Source organism: Rhopalosiphum maidis, chromosome 2 (genome assembly GCF_003676215.2).
Source record: "Rhopalosiphum maidis isolate BTI-1 chromosome 2, ASM367621v3, whole genome shotgun sequence".
Taxonomy (NCBI): Eukaryota; Metazoa; Arthropoda; class Insecta; order Hemiptera; family Aphididae; genus Rhopalosiphum; species Rhopalosiphum maidis.
This window is the reverse complement of record NC_040878.1, coordinates 70,691,989-70,710,794: the sequence shown is the minus strand read 5'-3', so window position 1 is coordinate 70,710,794 and position 18,806 is coordinate 70,691,989. Positions and strand designations below refer to the sequence as shown.

Sequence of the window (18,806 nt, the reverse complement as noted above, 5' to 3'; positions counted from 1 at the left end):
TATAATTTCAGAATTTTTCCTAAAAATGTTAAATTCTACATTAATGTTTTTTTTTTTTTATAAAATATTGTTGTATAATTAACTGTAATTTTCTTTTAAGTTGCTATTTTAAGTATTTTAATACAGTAAATAATAATTATAGCTTCAAGGCAGCTGCCTTATTTTAGCTTTGATTTTTGATTTACACTGAATGTAAACATAATTATTATTCAGTATATACATATACAATAGCCAATATATGTATATTTTAAATGCAGAATTAAACTTTTTGTTTTTTATAATTTCATAATTATTTTTATATGATTTATATATTTATAATTTAAATATTATACTATATATGTTGTAATTAAAACATTTAAAACTGTTGAAGTTTTAAAATACGATTATTAAGGGTATTGGGACTTGGGAGTGACGAAGACTTGATTGGATCAAACCATTGTATTTCTAACTTTAATTCTAATTTAATCCTATTAAGTAAAAATCATAATTTACTCAATTATTTAAGTTTTAAAAATGTATGCCATGGTTTTCCGAAATACGATATATACCGACTAATAGTAATTATTTAATACAAAACACGATATACCCTACATAGTACTCTGGTGTCTATGATTTTCAGTATTCAATGACCGTGACATAATTTAATGAACGGTTGCTTATTATTATAGTGTGTTCTTAATGAAAATAAATATTTAGGCGTGTCTGAATATTGGGTACAATACTATGCTTATAAATAAAATGTATATACCTAATAGCACATAAAAAGTTCAAAATAAAAATTGTTATGATATAGATATCTATTTTGTGTTTATTTTTACTCTTTTCTATATGACATAAACTTTAATTAAATTTGAAAATAATTAGTCTTATAATCATATAAGTGCTAGATTGTTAAATTTATTTATAAGCTAAGAAAAAAAAAATCGTTGGACTTTTTGTTTAAAACATAGATAAACCTAATGCTAGTGTTAATAAATTATATATTTATACTTTTTATCCATATCATTTTTGAATGATTCATAATAATTTATTTTTGTATGTTTGTTAATTAAAATTTGTTTTAAAAAGAACAATAACAGATTCTATTTGTAATTTAATATATATCATTGATATATAATTATTTATTATTGATATGTTGCATTACCTCTGAGATGAATTGAATACCTTTTTATATTCTTTTTGTAATTGCAATTTATTATAAGACATTTTATTATTAATTTTTTTATATACAAAACATTTAACACTGCGTCAATAAATATTGGACATAACCTATATTAAATTTAATAAACAGTAATATATTATTTGTATACAATTTGTTACCATAGAATTGATTTTTTCGTGTATATTTTAAAACAAATCAACTCACAATAAAATATAAAACGTACATTCAATATTATTATTTTTATTTTAAATACAATTTAATAATTATATATTAATTTAAAAAACACATAAAATATTTGCAGTTCAGTAAGTAGGTACTAAAGAAAAAAATATCAGTAATAATTCGAGTACTTACGTGTACATTGTCTACAATTAGTTAACAAAACATAGGTGTGTAAATAGATTTAGTAAAATTTATAAGTAATGAGATATATTTTATGGAAGACTAATCTGAATGAAAATTCATCTAGCGTATGTACCTGGTAGAGTGGCACATCGTAAAAAGTTATATTTTACAAAAAAAAATAATAATTTTAGAGTACTTAAACAATGTAAACTTATCAATTGATAAGTATTCGTAATAATTACTTATTAAGCACCTACTGTTAAACTTAATATAGTAAGATAATATAGCTTATGATATATTTATTTTAAATTTTTCTGTAATTACTGTATTGTATACAACTACTTGAAATATTTCAATAAAGTTTATTAAGACAATTATCAATTAAATTTCAAATTGCACTGAAAATAATTTTAAAAATAGTAATAATATTATAATATGTTAAATATTACACAGTATATTTTGTATATAATTTATAATTATTTTATAAATAAATATGTATTCATTTTTTAATGAAATATGAATTAAAATATATGTGGTTAGTAAATCATCCCAATATTAGTTTATGTATTGCGGGTATTTTAGTCTTGAGACATAGAAAGTATATAGAAATCAAATAATTAATGCTTATTAAATAATTATAAATGAAAAACAAATGTTAGTCCACTACGGAAAAATATTCTGAATAGAAATCTTCATATAAATATATAATAGATCTACAATAACACATTTGAACTGAAATATTTAAAATAGAATATCCAGTTGACTCAAAGTATTTATGGTTTTAAGTTTATTATGACTTATGTGGTATCTTCATCTTACAAAGGTACAACATGGCAAAATTGTGTTCAATATAGATCGATTTAGCTTTAATACTAGAACGAATAGACTTAGGATCAAACTTATAGGTTCAAAACATTTTCTGATATTTGTCATCAGTTCTTTACGAATATACGATATTTTAATTTTTAAGCGAATAAATTGAGTAAGTGTAATACTGGAATATAAAAATTAATTAAAATATCGCAATAAGCCAATGGGAAATAACATCTGCAGCTAAGTTCTTACCTTTAAGTTTTATCTTATCATTCTCTATTAAAGACTAAAGTTGACAACACAATATTAGTTCTACTGAACACAAATATGCTACTTTGTACGTTTATAAGACACAGAAACACGGGTATAACTCAATAAATATTATTTTAATACAACTTGAAATTATAAAAATCATATGTATTTACACACATACAAGCTAAAAAACAATAGTGATTGAAGGAGTACCTTCTAAATTATAATACAGATACTAAACACGTGGAAATTTGTTTTTTTTCTCTAAAAAATAAACAATAATAATATTATACATACGTCAGAAATTAGTCATGCGCGAATATAATAATATTACACCACGGCGGTTCCTCAATGTTCGTTACGTAAACTTATTATCATTTAGATAGTTGGATATTGTGTTTAACATCACCTATATTTACATAAATTAAAGTTGAATTAAAACGTGTCGATAGCATTCGCTACCACCGCGTATGAACTATGCACAGTGTACAGCTCAAATATTACATAGGAATAGGTAGGTACTGTATTACATTATTATTATACTCACGAACATTAGTTTTTGTGATTGCCTATAGCTACTTCGTGAAACTGTAGTCTTACATATTATATGCCTTAAAACGTATCATCGACACAGCGTACACTGCAAAGTATTCACGATATCACATTGTTTTTAATCAATATGATGACGGTAATATAAAAACCGTTATAGACTCATAATAAGCGTCTGGCTGCAATGTGCTAGGTACTAATCAATGTTGAAATCATGCCAAAAAAAAAAAAAAAACCTCAAAGAATCGTCGTTTGTTTTAACATAATATTGCTCTATACGTATTATTATAATCAAACGATTAAATGTTCCATTGGTTTATTAGCGTCATTGCGTTAACACACAATCTAATTATAGACATGCACAATGAACATTTTAAAATTCGATTTTTGAACAATCGAGGAGTAACGCTTACCGCTTACCATAATATTATAATACGTCAGCCGCCGCGCGAACACTTGAAATACGCTACGGCGCCGCGAGTACACCGATTACATTTTTAATCACATGACTTAACTGTGAATCAGCGATCTATTCGATCGATTCCTCGCTATAGCATAAGAATTACGATTGTTGTTATTTTTTCCATGTACTTAATACTCCGCATCATATTGACATACGATCTATTGAATTTAAATTTGATGTGAAAAAACCTTATATATTTAAGAAAACGTATTTTTTATGTTTCAATCGTTCATATTATTCGATCACTGTGTAATTTTAGGTTTTGAGTATCTGTTCGTGCTTTGCACAGTTAACCTACTTAACCTAAGTGTTATTACTTAATGTGTGTCAGTCTCTGTAAAGCGTATTATCGCCGATGTATTATAATCATATTGTTAAGTTCAGAAAACCTCTGCCCGCTAAAATATGTATTAATAAATAACTTATCGTCGTTATAATAATATAGTGGTTCTCGCGAAAATGCGTATTTATCGGGTGCGCGTGCTTGCGTATTGCCGAGTCGTCGACGTGACACCTCCCTAAGAACCGCAGTTCATCCCGTCCAAGGTCGCCGCCGGTGCGGCTGTCGTCTGCGATCGGTCTGTATCGGCGTCGCCTCGGGCCGTCGCCTCCGCCTCCGCCACCGCCGAGCTCGAGCGCGCGCGCGCGCTCTCTCGCCGTCTCCTTGTCCGATTTCGCAAAACGCCGCCGCCCGGTGAAACTGGTTCGCCGTCGCCGCACAACACGCCGGCGCGCGCGCATTCAGACCATTCAGTACCACCGTTACACCGGTTACGCGCGCACACGTGTGTGATTTTCCCGGCCGTTTTCTGTCGAGACGCGCGCGAGTCCCCGCGGTTCGTGTATATTATTTATTACACCCTTTCCGGCTATACACACGTACAGTGTAGAGGGAGCGTTTGTGCGTTTCGTGTTCGCCCGTCCACCCGTCGATACGAGAAAAGTGTGTGGTAAAAACGAAAAAGAAATCGGATAGTCTGGCCCGCGATAACCAGCGAGATATCGCTATATTGCCGCCACCTCGTGCGGATCGCTTTGCGTCGTCGATCGTCGTCGTGACGTACAATAACAATCGCACACGACAGTGGTTTTCGTTACACGTCGCCCCTCACACGTGCGCGTCTCGTATAAACACGCGGTCGGCTGCGTCAGCGGCGCGCTAAAGGAGAAAGTGCGCGGCGACCGTATATGTGTGCCGGCGGCCACGGCAGGTCGGCTACGGCGGCAGCGGTCGGACCGATGTCCCGAGTCTTAGTCCCGCGACGTCGTACCTGCAGCGGCGCCGGTGGTTGGTTTGGGGGTGGTGGTGGTGGTGGTGGTGGTGGCAGCTGTCGTCGTCGTCGTCGTCGTCGTCGCCGTCGCGCGAACGGCGGCGGCGGCGGTGGTGGTAGTGGCCGCAGCCGTCGAGACGGATCACAGTCGAAAGGATCGGCGCGGCGGACTCATGTCGTCGTCATCGGCGGACGAATGTCGGCGGCGCCGCGGTAGGCGCACCGGCGCGGTGGCAGTGGCCGGCGTGTACAGCGGAGACCAACGGCAGGCCACGCCACCGTTCCCGTCCGTGTGTCGTCTGGTCGAGAAGTACACGATGCTCATCGAACGGCACCGGCAGAACCAGCAGAACGGATTGAGAGCGCCTGTCCGTGGCAAACCGTCGCCGCTGTCGTCATCGTCGCCTACGACGCCTCTGCAGCAGCCCGCGGTACTGTCCAGCCCGGCAGTCGGCGGTGAAGATGCGGCCGCCTGGAACCATCTGCTGATGGACGACGGCAGTGGCTGTGGAAATAAAAACAACGACGTGGACGGCAACGGCCACGACGTCGACAGCTACGGTTACGACGACTACTACGACGATGACGACGACGGTTGCGGCCGGCGGTTCAGTTGCGTGTCGTTGGGCAGCATCCAACCCGGTACGTGTGCGCGCGATTGCTGCGACTACTGCCGTCGTTGCCGCCGCGACCGTCTCGCGGTGATCGTGGCGGCGTCGGCGGCGGAACGGGGAGGAGATAAGTTGCCGGTTACCACGTGGGCTCCCGGCTATCGGCGATCGCGCGCGCTCATAATAATATTATTACGCAACGACGGCCCGTGTGTCTCGGACGACGACCGTTTCCTTTTCCACTTTCCGTTTCGTCGATCATTTCTGCAATTTGGGTTCGCATCGCTCGTGGTGTTTGGCCCTGTCACTAAATTAAAATAATAATAATAATAATAATATTATACAGCACGTTGTCCGGAAATGTTTGAATCGATCGTCGTCCGCGATCCTTTTGCATAGGATTTATCGGTTTTTTTCGTACACGTCATCCCCCGTAATGAACGCCACTGCAGACACTGACGTACGGTTGTATAATCTGTCGCATTCGTCACTGCTATCGCCATGTACGTTAAAATAACCGATTAATACCGGGTGATTAATCTATGCTGCACTCTCTTATGATTTATATAATTGTAATAATATGATTGTTATGTACACTGCATCATCGGTTACATATTATGCTGTATTATTATTAGTAAACGCGAATTACCGATCGCGTTAGGTCATATATATATGTTACAACAATATAATTTATTATATATTTCGCTGGTCTCGTGAATCAGAGCAGGATCATCAAAATGCATATATTAATATTGTGAAAAATAAAATACACGAATACCGAATTGAGCCGCGAGTTGTAAATGCATAGTATTATTATTAGGTACGATATGTGATTCGATCGGTTCGTGATTTGTCAACTTTGAATGTACGTTATTAAATATACTTATTATAAAAATACGTCAGGTCACGTCTTATTCATCTTAAATATCGCTACTTATTACGATATAGAACACTCGGTCAAATTTCAACGGTATAGTAGCGAGAATTTAATATTTTTGATTTTTTTTTTTTATATGAGTGTTAAAATATGTTAAAATAATAATAACGAAATACAAATGGTGGTCGACATTTGATGTGTAAGGACTGGCAAGAAGTATAAGCGGATAATTTGTTTTTAAGATATATAATTTCATAATAAATCAACCATGTTTGTCGCAACCTTAAGAATATTTTTCCACTTCAATCTAAAAAATAAACCATACCTAAGTCAAAGAAAAAATATCTTCAATACTTTACAATAATTAAAAGGTTTAATTATTCGAGGACGATGATATGTTTTTGGCAGCACTTATTGTCATATTCGTTCATAAATTCTTATATAGTAACTTTACATAATATATGAATCTTAAAATAAAAGTGACGTATACATAGCAAATTAAACTAACTGCATGTAACTACAACACAAGTAGAGCGAAGTAAACATGGTCTGTAACTATAGCTTATGGAATTGAATTCTATCCATCAATATTCTTAAAAAAATATTAATAGGTACATAAAAACGATTTATACAAGCGCGTGAAATAAATCATAATGAATCTTCATTCTTCGTGGTTATTTAATTTTACAATTTTTTAATGATCATTAGTTGCAACGTTTCAGTCATTAACTGTTTTCGATAAATAATATATATATTATATATTTTGTTCAAGTATAATTTCATTCGTCTAAAAAGATTTATATTCAATTAATTAATATACCGTACACACTGTTGAAATCATTAAAATTTGTCACACCGATGTGCGGTATTTGCATACCAATTTAGTAGTTTCTAAACATCAATAATTCTGACAGTTAATGTGGGTATCTACATAATATGAATATGTGGGCTGATGGTTAGTATTTTTCGGGCTTTTGTTTACGGACCTTTGTGAGTATACGTGATATGAAAACGTTGATTTAAAATATTTTCTCTTGTGCTATTAAATTATACACGGTCAATACAATTAAGAACTCACCGATTTAATATTTGGTATTTATATCTATTCAGTTTTTATATTGAAATATTTTATAAAATAAGCTTACTTATATTTATTGGATATATTTTAAAATTTTAATAGTATTAAATTGGGTATACATATTAAAAAAAGTACTTTCTAGTAATATGTAGATAATGGAATTCGTTCGCATGAGGTAGTTTCAAATTTTAAATCAATAATGTATAATAATATCAGTGTTTTTTTTAAAAAAAATACGAAGACTGAAAATTGCTTACTGTTGTATTTCAAATTTAAATTAGTTATGAAACAATAATATTATTAAGTACTAAATATAAAAATATTGGATATCATAAGTTTATAAAATAAATACTTTATCATTTATATACCGGACTTAAATCAATCAAAATCTTTTAAAAATCCATCACCTCTGATGTATTAATTATTTTAATTATTAAATTTATATAGTCTATTTATTATTTTCTGATTTAGAACAATATCAAACACTTCCATGCAGAATGTAGAATGCGTCTTTTATCGATTATAGTTTTTTAGTATTATGCATAAATTTAAGTTTTTAAAAAACTAGTTTGTTTTTAATCGTTTATTTTTTATAGTACAATGCGATTGAGTTAACGTTGTGTAAATATATTCAGGTTATTTGTCTCAGTAATAATCCCGTATTTAATTTTCTTACAAATTATTATTAAAAAATATATGATTAATAAAATGTTCAGCAATTTAACCAAACACTTTTTTTATATTTATTAAATTATATAACATAAACTAAAAATAATAAAGACATTTAAAAATATCATCATAACAGAATTTTTAAGAGTCTTAAAAGATAAAAAAAATTATTGAAATTAAATAGGCACGTACTTGACAAGTTACAAATTAATATCAATATAATATCTATTTTATTGTTACGTGTTTTATTATTATACATGAATTATAATATTATTAGCTAATGGCCTTTGATATGCCGAGTTGTAATAATAAAAATCAATAAAAAAAATATAATATTACTTTTTCTTTGTGTCATAATTGCACGATGATTCTTATTGATAATAAAATATTATATTATCAATAAAATCTTCTATTAGTTTAATAAAAACCAATGAGCAATCTATAACTTTTCTCTTAACTTTGATGATTTTAATGTTGGCTTATGGTTTTTACAAACCGTGTGTTTTCTCAGCTTCGTCCCTAATTTTTAATACCTTTCCATTAAACATTTGGTATTATCTTTTGAATTTACATAGTATTGTTTAAAAGATTTATGTTTTTAATCCCCATAAAGTTTACTTAATATTAACAATATAATATAAATAACGAAAAACCGTTTTCGCGAAATATAAATAAATTGCATAAAAACATGCATTAATACCCATAAAGATAGAACATTTTAAATGTAGATCGTTGTTATGAAAATACGTAACCTTGCATTGTTATAAATAACTTATTGAACCATAATATTGTTTGATTAAAATGTGTTTTATTTTGATTACGTAAAAGATATTATTTGATGTTCATAATATCATAATAAATAATAATATTATAATTATCTAAGTGAAAGTGTGACGACAAAATATTTATATTAAAATATAGATTATGTGAAAACATTACCGATACAAACATATAATTTTGATAGTTATTGATCAGCTAATTGTTTTAAGAATATACAATTAATTAATTATTAAAAAAATTAATTTCGTTGCTTATTCACTATTTACTTTTTGTACGAATATTAGTTATGATGATTCACTATGGTTTATGATAAAATGACAAATTTTATAGGTATTATAAATTTAACTTTGGTTGGTCTTATTTGATATAAAATAATAATACAAATATAATTATTTCAAACATCAAATCCGCTTAATTTTCACGTAGGTAAATTAAATATTTTAATTAGATTAAATTAATTATTATTGCACATCATACGAGTTTAATCGAATACTACATATAATAAGATATAAAAAAGTGTGTTCTTTATGAAAAAAATATTCAAATAATATTTTTTTAATCAATAGAAAAAATTCCAACATTGATTTTAAGCATTTTATTCATATAGCGTGGTTATACTAAGACGTTTAGTCTTATTATTAAAACGCTTGTGTTGTACTGTCGCCTACCGTATGAACGATCGGTTCAATTTAGACCATCCGCTCTTTACACAATTTCCCCTCGATTGTAACGTGCAGTGCATACTGTTGAACGACCGACCTTGCCTAACCTAATACTGCTATATTATATATTATATTGTTGCTACAAAAGCGTTTCACATATAAGTTTTATACGTGTACATCGCACAGTGCAGATGAACTGAAGTTGCACTCAATCAGTTAAATAAAGTTAATAAATGAGTTACATAAACAGTTTATATTTCTATTATACGTATTGTATGAAAGAAACAATTTCAAAAAAATGTTTTAAAAAAAAACCCATGATTAATCCTCCAAAAGACTACAATGGATATAACATCCAAAAATTGGTTCTCTCGACACGTAATTAATTAATCATTATTATTTTTCATAAATTAACTACGTTATAGTTACAACACTAATTTAAAATTTTGCTTTTATTATTAAATATCATTAAAAGTAAAAATTGTATACATATTTATTGTATAGCTTAATATAACATTCTCTGGTTTTCAATAATTGTAAAATGTAAAATATAGTTAAGTAAACAACACTTAAATTTTATTTCAGTATGTAAAAACTACTGAATAACGATTTTTTTCATTTTTTTTATTAAATACTTATATGTTACATAAAACCAGTTTAGTTGTTTATAAAATGAAAAATACTTATAAATTCAAAACTAGTATAACATCAGAAACATTAATAATTTAATATTGATTATAATGCAAAAAGCTAAAAAATAAAGGTCGAAATTAAATTTATAATCAAAAGTCAACGTGTTTAGTTTTATGTTTAATATACTCTGTAAGTTAGAAAACTAAAAATGGTTGGTAAAGGTTTTTGGTAGTGTAACTTGCATAAATACGTGTTACGAAGAGAAAAAATCGAATATTTTTCACGAGTCGTTGGTTTCATCTCCGGATGCGACTAATTGGCCAAAACGTCGTTGTGAGACGTGACCAAATTAAATCAGAAGTAATACAATTATAATGCTACATTAGTATTATACAAGTTACTATTTTTCTTCGGTGAATATCAATAACTAATGATACATATTTTCTCACGACTCTTTAAGTATATCTTACACATGAATATTTTCACAGAAATTAGACCATACCTACTTTTTAATGTATCCTTGAGTTCAATTCCATTTATAACTTATTTTTAATTTTATAATTTTACTGATTTTTATTTAAAGATAAGTGCAAACATTGTATTTTTCTTTCGTATGGACGTATTTGCTGATAACAATTTTACCGGCTATATGCCAATCAACTAAACATTAGCCTTTTATTTAATCTTTTATATAGAGAAATTATGATAGACAATACATTTAAATTTAAATTAAATATTTCAAGGATTTAAATAGCTATTTACTTAAAATTTGTTTTAAAAATTTAAATAATGATTAAACAATTATTCTATTTGATTTAATTGTAATAACTTTATATAAGCAGAATTTGGAAAATAAATATACGATAAATAATTTATCTAGTTTTAAATTTAAATTATACTTGATTAGTGACTATTTTTTAGAATTGTTAAAAATAATTAAGAATTTTTAATTCTTAAATCATTTAAGTCAAATATATAACTGGTATAAAATCCGGGATTACTTATCATACATTTACAACATAGTTAAGTTTGAATTTATTGTTTAAGCTTAGGTACTCATTATTTAAGTCAACGTTTGCTAATTAAATAAACATGAAAGAGTAATATTGTTTATCATTCTTTAGAAATATTTTTTTTATTAAGTTATAATAGAAATTAAAAACAATATATGAGTTTAATTTCACATACTTATTAGTTATTATAATAAAACATTAAATAACTATTCTAATTTATAGTATACAATACTACAATTGTATACACTATATTAAAATATAAAAATTATTTTTGAACTTTTACGTTATATTTCAACAGCAATAATAGTACTAGGTATTTATTTAATTATTATTATTTATTAGTAATTAGACAGAATGTTACATTACCTATATAAAAAAGAAAACTGTATATGTTATATAATTTGAAATACGTTAATGATGATAATTGAAAAATATAACACATTTTAATTTTTGCATGACAATAAGTCTACTTATAGGCATATTAATACATTTAGGAAGATTAATGTTCACCTACATTTTTGTATACCACGTAGATAATATAATATTTTAAAAAATGTAAGAATTTTTTAATTAAATTAAATTGTATTAAATAGGTATTCATAGATAATTATTAATTTAAATAGATGTAGTCAGTGTCAAGTTGTGTTCAAATAAAAAAATGTTCAAATATTGTCATAAGTAATTTGCATCTAAGTTTGAGAATATTTATTCAATGTTATTAAATATGAAAAAATAGTTTTATAACGAAATTTGGAACAATTTGACCAGAAAAAAACGTTGTAATGGAGTAAAAATAGAATTTTGTAAGTAGACAACGTCAATATGATAAAATTGCAATCTTAAAAAAGGTATATTAAAAAATAAAAACACAACTAAAATAATGTTCAACAAGAAGTAACACTTACACAATGCACTTTTTGATGACTAATTGTATTTATATTTTTAATTAGATAACCTTCATACACGGATGGACTGCGAATAAAGCGTCATTGTATGCTGTTTTTGATCCTGTATAGGTACTATAATGTTTGCACGATGAATGGTTTTGTTGGTGGTTAATACGTTTTAAATCCTATTTTGTTGTAGTTTTTCTTTTATCCGGAGTATGGTTTGTGCTTCGCTAAACTCAACACGATGAAAATTGCACTACTATGATTTACGATGGCATACAATTGTCTTTTGCTTTTAAAATGGCCATTAGATTTGCAATTTTTGAGTTTATATACGTTTTACTTTTTTTTTAATGATTAATATTTTACAATGGATATATGAGTGGTACTTGTTATGATTTGGTTAAAAATTTAAGAAGCAAAATCAAAAAACTATTAAAGCATATTATGCATTCAGCAGGGTTCTCGTGATCGGTTAGGTTGTACGATTTCAATAATAATACTTTTATAATAGTTTAACTTATATATTTTAAAATTCATGCATATGATGATAAAAATTACATTGCATTAGGAACGTTGAAACGTAACTTATTTTATGTATAATTATTATATATTAATTATTATTATATGTATGATTTGTTTGGTTGTCGAATTTGTTCGTTACATATTTTTGTGCATAATTTTATAAGAAATTTAAGAAATAATGAAAACAAACGATAATTTATTACTTACTATAATAATATATAATGTATATTTCATAAAAACGTATATGTGTTTCCAATTACTTGGAAAAAATATTTGTGAGTCTGGTCCATTAATATTTTTACTATTATAATGTAAAATTTGTTTGAATTTTAAATTAAAAATGATTACTCAGTTCCTCAGACTGACAATGTCAGCGTGTGCTCCAAAACGTGATGATAAAATTTGTTTTAGTAAACAAAATTCAAGTTGATTACAATTTCTTTAACTTTTATTATGTAAAATACTTTTACAGGTATCCAATTGTTTATGGAATTTATTATATATTATAAAATATTATAATTCTGTCACTGTACGTCTATAAACTATGTTTCATAATTATTTAACTTTCGACATTGAATAATTTTTAAATGTATATTTTTATTATTATGATAGTAGTCTAAATTTAAATAACACAATATATTACCTATAAATTACAGAGTAAAGAAAACTAATTTTACTTTTTTCTTTCCAAAGTTTTCTAAGTTAAATACTTTTACATTAAAAAAACTTCCTGTTTTTAACCTTGATATAAATCAATTATGAAATTAAGTTCTCATGTCATTTTTTACTTTGTGTATTTTGAATAAGATATGTTCTAAATATTTTGATATAATAGTAATTTATTTTATTCATACTATTTTTGTGTGATAATTTGATTGGGTTTCAAACGTTGATCAAAATTTATATTTATTAATTTATATATTTAATAATTAGATAATACATTTTTTTGCATTTGTATTATGTTTTAATATATTTTATATTATCAAATTTCCAAAAAGCTTTTTAACATTTAAGATTGGCACTTCTTTTTTGGGACAAATAAAGGTATGTTATTCAACCGTATAGTTTTTTTTGTGATGCATACAAGTTCTTTCATCTTTAAGGATAAAAGAGTATAATATATGGATTGTGCATTAGACAGGAAATATTATTTCCTGTGACATATTTTTCATATTCCTTTTCAGAACACGTCTTATAAATTATTGCAATACCCTTTTTTATTATTATGAAAATATAAAATCTTTCTATTTGATGTTTTATTATACTATTGCAATTCTGTTGAATAATTTAAACTATAATTGTAAATAAACTTTGACATATAATATGATTATAAAATGTGTAATGATTATTAATTATTATTTTTATCTGCTCTGTAATTTTTATATTTTAATTTATTTCACTAAATCCTTTTAATCAATTTTAGTTTGTAAATAAAAAAAAATAACTAAATTAAAAGTTAAAACGTTATGATATTAAGATATATCAAATTATAAACATATATATTATGTGTATGATAATGATAAGAATGAATATAAAAATCACAGGTATTAGGACGTATTTAAGTAGGTAAGTACAGTTTTGTCGTACTTCAAAAGCGTTTCAATTAATTGCAATTTTAATACGACTACATACATGACTGAACTGAAACTTCATTGTTACAACTATGCGGGCTGAAAAAATTTGTAAAAATACATGTATTATAATCTAATAATCGCTATAATAATTTACACGTAGGTACACATAAATGACCAGATATACGGGATAAAAGTATATGGACAATGGCACAAAAAATAATTTAAAATAGTTTCTATTTTATTCTTCATGGTTACTAGAATATCTGTTATTAGGAAATAAATAGGCAGTAGAGTTCATTTCTGCACCACAATAATTTTTTTTAACAATAAGGATAATAAAATTATTTATTTTTTGGAGAAGATTGGCCATACACTCCTAATCTGAATTGATTAAAACCTCCAAGGGTCTATAGTATAGACATGTATAAGATATATTTTTATTTTCAAAAGTAAAATGAGCACTTTTTATGTGTATTTTTAAAAATATCTGCGTGATACTAATAAATTTGGTAACCTAAGTACCTATAATTGTAATAATCAATCTATTTTTCTGTTTTTGAACAAAACTTACAAAAAACTTGGTTAATAACCTTAGTTAATAAAATAAATATTAATAATAAAGGTCCATTTGCTGGTGTTTAAAATATGACCAATGGCTAAGAAGAAAAAAAATACTACAATGTTAATTTAGTTGTACTATAGACTAGCATTAATATATAATTATAGTTTATAATGTGTAGAGTATACAAACTAATAACCATAAAACACAGTTTGTTTTTATATTAGTGCGATCTTATTTTATTATAATTGAAGAAATAATATGCCTTAATATGTATAATTATTCTATCCAAATTCAGTCATCAAAATTATCTATGTCCCATAAAATATATACTATTTTCCAATAAATTAAATTATGTAATTGCTATTAAACAATAGGTTAACATACATTATATTATTTTAAAACAATTTGGTAATATATTAAAAACAAAATAATAATCATTACTTTCATATTATTTACATTTTATGTTTCATAGGATAGACATATTATAAAAACTAATGTAGACATGCAGTTTAAACCTGTGGTGGTTGTAACGATATAATTGAGTTTACCGGAAAATCTTGTAGGTAATTACATAAGTATAAGTGCCCACATTTGAGTGCACGTGGTGGATACAATAATATTATCATATTAGTTTAACTCAAATTTTGAGTCTCATAGAAAGATGTCGGTGCTTGAGGATTAAAACACTTAATAACCAATGATGAATTTTTATTTTTATTATACGATTTATACGTTGCATTTATTATTTTAATATTTAACATGCATTTCTAAAATGTTCATTAAAATATAATATTATAAAGCATCGAGTATAAAAATTAAGATGTTGAAGGGCTTGAGTCTTAGAAATACATTTAAGGTAAGACCCGTTTTTGGGCGTTAATTTGATAAATTACTTATGAAATTGTGGGAGACTACGTCACCTAGCACTTTATAATCATGTCTATATTGTTAATTAATTTTAATGGAAAAGGGACACTACTTCATAATGTTTAATACCTGTAGTCTAAAATTCCTAAATACTCGTACACTACTGAATTGTCATTTTTGGGTATAGGATACTATTTGTACGGTCAAACATTAAAAATGCGAAACATGAAAAATGTCTATAAAAATAAACATTTTAGAACACGGAAACTATATTATAAACTAGTATAATACAGTATCAGAATTTTTTTTTTGTATTTGAGAGGTGAGAATGAAAAACAATGATAAACGTATGGTTGTTAAAGTAATTATATATTACTTTCTTTATATTTTTTTTACCACTGTAGTAAAAGTTTTATCGTTTTTTAAAAATATAAATGTATATTAATTTTTTCATTTTAATGTATTGACAAGAGTAGCAGTGGAGGTATCTATGTAAAATGTTGTTCTTTAATTTTTTTTATTATTTTACTGAAGACAAGGCCGTAACAGGAGGAGGAGGGTCTAATGGTCCGGACCCCCTCAAAATTTTTAAAAATAGATATATTTTAGTGGTGAATATAGTTTATTGACTATACATTTTCAACACTTATATTTTTTTTAAATGTTGGACCCCCTGAAATTTTTTTTCAGTTACGGCCTTGACTGATATTAAATAAATAATAAAATGCTATACAAATCATAACACTACAACAGTTGTTCTGCGATCGGTGTAATCACTACAAATTACAGGCTGACTGCATTAATTTTCAACATTTGCGATATTATTGTGAAAAACGCTATCAAACTTCAAAAATATACTAAGCTTAAAATTGGGAACATTATGATATAACATTGCATTCTGTGGTATAACTTCTCCCCTGAATATGCCAGTACTATAGTAAATAAATATTAACATACGTAGCATAAATTATGTAGGTATAACATAAATAAGTCTTGAAGTCATCAAAAATTATGTTGACAATTATATAAAGTTCTATACAATACCACCTAAATTGTCACAAAAGAAAAAAAAAACTTGTCAAAAATAGTTTTTGACTATATTACATATTGACCAAACTGTATTATTTATTGTGACTAGTTTATATTTTATGTACATTAGGAATGCAACGTATATTTATCTTTATATTTACATCGATAGTGGAAAAACTAAGTGATATAACCTCCAACCCCCGACATTTTCATAATCAATGTTTAAACTGATACCTAATTATGATAAACCACACTTTCTTAATTGTTTCACTTTTTTTTTCCAAGGAATTTAACCTTCAAATCATTATTTTCAATTTTTGCTCATTTAAAAATTTAGTAAGATTTACAATAACAACGTACGGTCAAAATAGTGTTGTACGCCATACGTATCCCACAACTATCGTAAACGAATTAAAAGTCAATTTCGGTGAATAAATGTAAACTCTGGAATCCACACTTTTACTCTCCGCCGCCGTTTTAATTATTTCACGATACACTGCTATTGCTGCCAATCGACGTAACTCCTTGGATGGTATATACACAGCGCCTAATACTATAAATACGTACCACTACGAATATTAAAATTCTTATAAAATCGAGAAATTACCGTTACCGAGAAGACGTAATATTTTTCGACTGCCGTAACGTTACGAATCGTTTTCCATAACCGCGTTATCAGTAGTCGCATTATTTTAATGACTTAACAATATTGTTATAATATTATAATAGTGTTCTGCGTGATGTACACATCATTTTTACCCGGACCGTACAAAGTGTCTGCGTTTTGTACGTTTAAAGTTTAAATGGTGGACCGTACGAATAGCGACCGTTTGCCGTCATTTCGAATCTTGTGTATTTGTATGTATTGTATAATATATTTTTATAATTTCTGACGAATCGTCGTTTGTGCCATGTATATAGGTAGCGACGAAGACGAAAAGCTGACAACGAACTCGGATGTGGGCGACGGCGGCGCGGAAAACACGCAGTCGCAACAGCAGGTGGTGGTCAGCCGGCTGGAGGTTAACAAGACCAAAGTGAAACGAAAACGGCGCAAGTCGTGGACGGGACCGGTGGGCTGGCAGGGTTCCGGTGACGGGACGAGCGGCCCGTGTCGCAAGGGCCACAGTCTGGACCAGGGCTACGAGACGACACACCACCACCGGGACTTCGGGGGCAGGCTGATCCACCAACCGGCGCTGTACCGGTCGTTCAGCAACAACGCGGACGGCGACGGCGGTACGGTGGTGTTCAACGGGTACGATCCACCCGACGGTGTGGCCCCAGTCAATGGCGGTGGACGGCAATTCCGGACCCCGTCTGTGGTGGTCAGCGACCACTCCGAGGACCCGGTGTCCTTTTCGTCCATGTTCACACTGGACGATCTCGATGAACTCGAGTGCAGGCCGTCCGCCGACTGCGGGTTCAACGACTCGTCGTCCGACTGCAGCGCAGCGAGCACGTGGAGCGCCTCGAGTAGCGTCATCAGTGTGCTGGACGCCGACTATTCGCTGCACACGCCCGAGCGCAAGATATCCGGATGCAGCACGTGCAGTACGTTCAGCGGCGGCGAGGATGATGACGCCGCGGCGGCATTCGGCCAAACCAAACCGAAGGCAAAGGTCAGTGTTATTAAATAATAATATGATATAATTATATTGCATTATTAAGAGGTACTTACCACTTAATAGCTGTATACTATTTAATTACCGTTAAATACGATAAAACGATAATATCATAATGTGCAGTAGAAGGTAGTGCTGAGTTCAGACCTTCAGAATCTGTAATAGACTCTCGTTTTCTCTTCTACCTCCTCCTCTTTAACACAAATCACAAATGGTTCTAAATATTAAGCATTTATTTGATACCTTTAAATAATATAAAAACGATAAAACTGTATTACATTTTACTAAAATATTTAAAACTATTGAACGTGTGTTAAATAAACATACATTATTTGTTAAATTTATGCGTAGTATATCAAAAGTAACATAAATAAAAAACATATTATATTTTCGAAAAATAAATTGCTTTATTACTTAAACTGTTGAAGTTTTGAAAATTCAAACGTTATTTGCTCATCAGTTTTATTAGTTTTTAAACACAGAGACGATGTTGTAATCCAAAATACTTGCTAATCTCTGTTACAATACAGAAATTATTTTTATCCGTTCATTTTCG

At 29.4% G+C, this 18,806-nt stretch overlaps 1 protein-coding gene across 1 annotated transcript in view; it reads left to right on the top strand.

The window, feature by feature from the left end:
• Positions 1 to 4,958: 4,958 nt before the first annotated feature.
• Positions 4,959 to 18,806, top strand: part of LOC113554472 (inositol-trisphosphate 3-kinase A-like) — a 221,596-nt gene continuing 207,748 nt past the window's right edge. Inside the window, exons 1-2 of the mRNA XM_026958349.1 lie at positions 4,959 to 5,497; positions 17,547 to 18,247. Coding sequence (XP_026814150.1) covers positions 5,029 to 5,497; positions 17,547 to 18,247 — 1,170 coding nt within the window. The 5' untranslated portion in view covers positions 4,959 to 5,028. The remainder of the gene's footprint in view (positions 5,498 to 17,546; positions 18,248 to 18,806) is intronic.